This window comes from Megascapheus bottae, chromosome 18 (assembly GCF_031878675.1).
Source record: "Megascapheus bottae isolate mThoBot1 chromosome 18, mThoBot2.hap1, whole genome shotgun sequence".
Lineage (NCBI taxonomy): Eukaryota > Metazoa > Chordata > Mammalia > Rodentia > Geomyidae > Megascapheus > Megascapheus bottae.
The window spans coordinates 26,722,258-26,728,257 of NC_143526.1; the positions used below are offsets into that span (position 1 = coordinate 26,722,258).

The 6,000-nt window shown below is 48.1% G+C and overlaps 1 protein-coding gene across 2 annotated transcripts in view; it reads left to right on the forward strand.

Annotated features, from left to right (window-relative positions):
- The window catches only part of Dnaaf9 (dynein axonemal assembly factor 9), a 102,237-nt gene extending 98,281 nt beyond the window's left edge, over positions 1–3,956 (forward strand). For both annotated transcript variants that reach the window (XM_090352060.1, XM_090352059.1), the window contains exon 37: positions 737–3,956. In XM_090352060.1, the coding sequence (XP_090208186.1) occupies positions 737–849 (113 nt within the window). In that variant the 3' untranslated portion in view covers positions 850–3,956. The remainder of the gene's footprint in view (positions 1–736) is intronic.
- The last annotated feature ends 2,044 nt before the right edge of the window (positions 3,957–6,000 follow it).

Genomic DNA, 6,000 nt, shown 5'->3' on the forward strand with positions numbered 1-6,000 from the left:
TTCTCACCTCAAGGTAGGACAATAGGCTATCATCCTACCCTTGAGCCATAGCCCCACTTCCCATTTTCTAGTGATTAATTGGAGATAAGATTCTTTTGGGCTTTGTAGTGCTGGGGCTGGCTTTGACCCTGGATTCTCAGATCTCAGCCTCCTGAGTAGCTAGGATTACAGGCGTGAGCCACCCCACCCAGCCAGATTTGTCCTTTAGTTTGCCTATGGTAATGTTACTCTGTGGGGGATAGTTTGAATGCAGTTATGGTAACACCCTGGTTTCTACAAGGTCATGATTTGCAAGTGAGGAGAATGGCCTGGATATAGAAGTTCCCTGAGAAAAGATGGATGAGGGCTGGGAATGTAGAGTGCTTGGCTAGTAGGCATGAAGCCCTGGGTTGGAGTTCTCAGAACCACATATACAGAAAATAGCCAGAAGTGGTGCTATGGCTCAAGTGGTAGAATGCTAGCCTGGAGCAAAAGAAGCTCAGGGACAGTACCCAGGCCCCAAGTTCAAGCCCCAAGACTAGGAGGGGGTGGAATATATATATAAACTTGAGGCTGGAAGCTGCTATATGCAGGCTTTCATTCTAGGATCTCATAAAGGCCTTCTGTCAACACCTTAGTCTTTATGTGTATGATACTATTTGTGTATGATACTTCAGTGTCCCTTGCCTCCCCTGCCTCTGGACCAGGTGGTCCTCTTGTCTTCCAGGTTCAAGGCTCTCTTCCTTAACCACACCAGTCATGGACCAGTTCATGAATGACTACGTGGAAGAAGCCAACCGGGAAATTGAGAGGTATAACCGTGAGCTAGAGCAGCAGGAATACCATGATCTCTTCGAACAGAAGCCCTAGAAGTCGGGCCTGATGTCCACCCAAGATGGGTGAATGAATGGGGTGTCAAGCCCCAGCTCTCCCAGAGGCCTCTGGAGGTGTTGTCTCTGTCCTCCTTGGCCTGCGTATGCTGGCTTGAGTACATGTTGTCTTTGTTCTCTCTGCAGCGCTGAATGCCATCACCTGCACCACTGCTGGGGGGTGGGGGTGGGATCTTCAAAGATGAGCAGACAGGGCTTCCAGTGTGTTTGCAGGTAGCCCAGGCCCTCTGATCTCTGGTAACAGTATTTCTCTTGGTCTGCTGAGTCACTGTGGGAGAGTGTGGGCTAAGCATCTAGACTGCACAGAGAAGGAACTACTGGGTCCTAGCTACCCTGGGACCTAGGTACCCAGATATCCTAGCCACCCAAATGCCTAAATAGCCAGACACCATCCCAAGACAGTCTTCCTCCCTGATGGTGCATGCTGTCCCTGCCTCCTTCCATTGAAGGAGCTGGTCTGCTGGCCCTGCGTCCCATCCAGCAGGAGTTGCACATCCCAACCTATGGAGCCAGGAGCTTAGGTTGAGAATCACAGTACATTCTGAGTGAGGTGGTTTCCCTGATGAGCTAGGCTGAGGGAAAGGCATGATGCTTTCCAGAAGTGGCAGCTCTTGAGGTAATGTTAGTAACCCTCCAAGATTGGTGCTTGAGCTCTCCTATCGCATGGTTTGGTGTCCCTTATTTGGAAACAAAAGCAAGCCTTCTGCCCAGGCTCCAAGCAGCTGTCAAAAGGAGTGCCCTGCCCAGCTGGGGTCTGATCACTTGTGAGGTGTCCCTCTCCAACACCCAGTCTTCCTCCCCTCCATACTAAGGAAGGAATGCTTTCAGCCATTCACTTCAGGACACCCATGCCCCTAAACCTTGCTCCTGGCCCAGGATTTTGTTTTGTTTTGTTTGGCTCCTCAGTATTGGGAGTTTCAGAGTTTCCATACCCAAGTTAAAATTCCTTCCAGTGGCTTTGTTTCTGACTTGACCATAGAACAGAGGGGAAATAAAAGTTGTGTCCAGCCCAGCCTTTGAAGTTAATAGTGCAGGGGCAGGGGTCACAGGCTTTGATATTAGGTGATGTCTACTAGGACTTCAGCGCCTCAGCTGCTTGGGTTGTGTTTCCTGAACTTCACATACTTCTTGCATGCCTTAGGAAGAAGCACATAGTTGAAACCAGCATAGTTTTTGGTAATGTAGAGGGGTTTTGAAAAAGACCCTTGGTGCAGAGGAGAGCCAGGATGGAGCACACATGTTCATATGCCTGGTCACAGAGCTCTGCATACAAGTAGCAGAGCAAGGCTTTGTCAAAGGCTTATAGATAAATATGCTTGTATTAGCAAAGAAAACAAGTTATATTGAGGCCAAATGAGCAAAGCTGCGAATACCATTATATGAGAAATCCTGCATTGAGAAAGGTTCCTCAAGTTCAGGCCCGTGTGCTCTATCTAGTCTTAGCTCCAAAAATCTAGGAGCCTCTGACTTCCGGCTGGCCAGACGCCAGAGTCCACAAAGGCCTTGCCTCTGCTTCAGAATCAATAACATAGATCTTAAGTGCAATTGATTAATAAGCAATGAGTTACTGTAGCTTCCTTTAGCTCTACTGAGCTCTTTTTAAAAACTTGAACATGAGCAGCCTTAGAAAAAGGAAAAAGGGAGGGGGGAGGGAGGGGACAAGGGAACCACAGGCCGTTGAATTTTTCGACTGTGAAGTTGTTGATAAAGCTCTGTATGTCAGAGCTCAAGCCATTTCCTTGCTGCCCTGGCCTAGCAGTGTGGCTGCTGCACGAGAGTTTTTAAAGAGGGTTCAGAGCCCGTGGGACAGCGGGCCTTCCCGCCATGTGGGGCTGTACAGCATGGCACACTTTTTTTCTGATGATTGTCCCTAGAAATGCTCTCTCACCAACCTACCCCTCAGTCCCCATTCCTCTCCAGGTGGAGGGAAAATAATTACCTCAACTTGAACATGAAACTGTGATTGAAAAAAGGCAAAATGTTGACAAGTATCAAAGCCAAAAAGGCAAAATGGACTGAGGCCTCTACAAACACTCCCCAGCCTCTGGGGAGTGTGGAGGGGCACCCTGGTGAAAGGGCATTCCTGGGCACCCTGCTGTGCTTCTGGTGAAGGGCACAGCACAGCGCACTGTGAGCTCTTGGCGGACATCGGAGCACTGCTCCCAGGATCCTGTGCTGACCCTGGAGTTTGAAGTCCACTCTATCCCTGTGGGTCAGGGAGTGAGGTCTCAGGCTGTCTCCATAGGAAAAGCCGTGACACTGTGTTTTAGCTTCTGACTTTGGCGGTGGATTCCAGGGACAGGCAGAGTCCTCCAGGGGCTGACATGCTGCTGCCAGCTTTCATGTTAGCAGCTTCAGTTTCATGTCACCAGAGTGAATGAGATAATGGTGAACTCGCTGAAGTTATGTGTTTTTTGTTTTAATATGGGATTTAATTTTTTCTTGATTGGAAGGAGGCCATAGGAATTGGAGAAAATGGGATCACTCCAGGAAGGGGCCACTAGTGAGGAGTTGAGTTGGCCCCATAAGCCTGGAACAGAGGCCTGGACGTTGGCCTTATAGCTGAGATAAATTGGTCCTCCTAAATTGTTGGGATTTTGGAGAATTTGCACAGTAATAAGCTCTGGATTGTTCTTTGGGCTTCTCAAAAGGGAAAAGTTCAATTCAAAGATTGTAAGCTACTAAGTATTCCAGCCAGGTGCTGACTGACACAAGTGGATAGTGTACCTCAGAAAGTAGGTGAGAAATGCTTCCTTGTTGCCCCAAGGAGTCAAATACTAATGACGTAAGAGCTCACTTACCTGCCAAAATTCACTTTTATACTAGTTTTTCAGTGCTTTAATATTTGTAACTTAAATTTTAAAACTCATATTTACAAACACTACTGTAACTTCAGTGAAACTGAATTGTGTGAATGAAGCTTTTTGCTTATAGTATTTATTACACTACTTAATTCAGTAAATATATAAAAGTAGCCTTCGATTTATTTTTATATTATTTTCCATGTTTTTACCTGCAGTTGTGTATGTGAATTTACCTTGGTAATTAAGATATAATGCTAAGGACCAATAAACTATCATCCCACAAGCAAGGCCTCCATTGTTGCCTGTTCTGGACAGTTCTACCCCAGTGTCCTTGACAGGGGGCGTGGCAAGGGCATTCCTAGGGACCCAAGGATCTTCCCACCTAGCTGTGGGATCCACCTTTGCTGGAGCTGCTGAGAGGAACCCTTGGGGGGCTTGGAATGTGGCTTAGTGATAGAGTGCTAGCCTTTGGCAAAAGAATCTCTAGAGCACTGATCAGGACTGGAAGGGGACAGGGGACCCTTGGGGCTCACATTTCCTTCCCTGGTTTCCAGAGTTCACAGGAATAAATCACCTGCTCAAGGTCAGAGAGACAGCCCTTGAGAAACTAGAGAGGGGCTTACAAAAAGCCCTTGAAAAAAATTCTCCCACCTTTACCTGCCAGGTTCCCCATACACCCACCCTGTCTTTATTGATTTCATTGCTAAAGTTTGACTCCATGGTCTGAATGTTAAGCAAGCACTCCACCATGGAAAGCATGGAACTGTATCTCCAGCCTCTGTCCCAGTCTTTATCAGCGTTGGCTGGTGGTAGAAACAATGCCTTTACCAGTTGAATGGTTCTTCTAGCCTGTAATGCTCCTCCAGGTGACCCTTTAAACCCACCTTATAAATAGGAATTACTGAGGCGTAGTAGTTGATACAGGTGGCAGAACCACTGACCTTGACTTCATTAAAGCTGAAAGCCCTCACATGCTCAGATCTAGAGTGGGGCCTTAAAACTGCCAACTCAAAAGAAATTGGCCAAAGCCCTGGAGCTCTGAGGAACAAACAAATTCAGGAACTTCCCCTGCAGGTCCAGGTTCCGCTTGCCCTGCATCCACAGCAGGTGGCTTGGGTGCCTGGCAAGCTCATATCCTCTGCCATAGTCCCACAGTTCTTGGGAGTGGGGAAAGGGCTGATCAGGGAGGGGCACTTCCCCAGGCAGTCCCTTCCCTGCCAGTCCTACCAAGCCTCAGGCTTGCCTGAAGGGGAGGCAGTGTTCCTGTGAACCTTTAGCTAGGTAATCTAAGGTTCACAAGTTCTATGAGTCCTGTACAAAGCCTCTTGGGAAGCTTTGATAGATGGGAGGGGATGGCTGCTGTGTCACCTCCTAGCCACATCACTAAGCTTCCTTCCACTCAACCTGCTCTTCATAGGTCCAGGCTCCTTTACCAACCCACAGACTTTAGGGATTGTTCCCCAAGGAACTGCAAGCAGAAGCTAGTGGGGGGAACTAGAAGTGTAGAAGGGCTTTTAGCTAGGTGAATTTTGTGTGGATATGAGAAGCTTAGAAGTCAGGAAGCGGGGATTAAGGAGCACCTGGGGGGGATCAGGGAGAACTGCTTGAGTGCAGAGGAGGAGCCACAGAACCAGAGAAGCATGTGATTGAGAGCCAAGGATTTCATGTGGAGTTGCGTTGAGGAGTACCAGAAACAGTGATGTACCAATTTGTCACACAATGTAGGGAACAGTCATGTCCAAAGAACCACAGCACATGACGAAGGAAACAGCTTGGTTTAGATACACAGGGCCTGCAGTGGTACCAGCCTCAAGTCCACCAAAATCCAGGTAGTTAGATGGCATTGAGACACCCTCTACCCTGGGTAGCCTCACTCTCCACTGGCCAAAGGTCACTTCCACAGGACCCTTTGGGAGCTGGACTCCCAAAGAAAGGCTTGTTTCCCAGACTGCCATTGTGGCTCCTCTCCTGCAGGCCAGTCAGATACCATGCTATTTATTTATTTTGGTCGGTCATGGGGCTTGAACTCTGGGTCTGGGCGCTATCCCCAAGCTCTTCAGTTCAAAGCTAGTGTTCTACCACATTGAGCCATAGTATCACTTCTGGTTTGGGGGTGGTTAATTGGAGATAAGAGTCTCAAGGACTTTGGTGTCCCCGGCTGGCTTTGAAGATGGTCCTGAGATCTCAGCCTCCCCAGTAGCTAAGATTACAGGTGTGAGCCACCTGTGCACCACTGCTGTTTAAATTTCACACAGGTTGATTTTGCTTGTCTTTTCTCGTACAAGTAACAGGAGACAGGTTTTGGTGTGATGACAGTAGGATAGGGT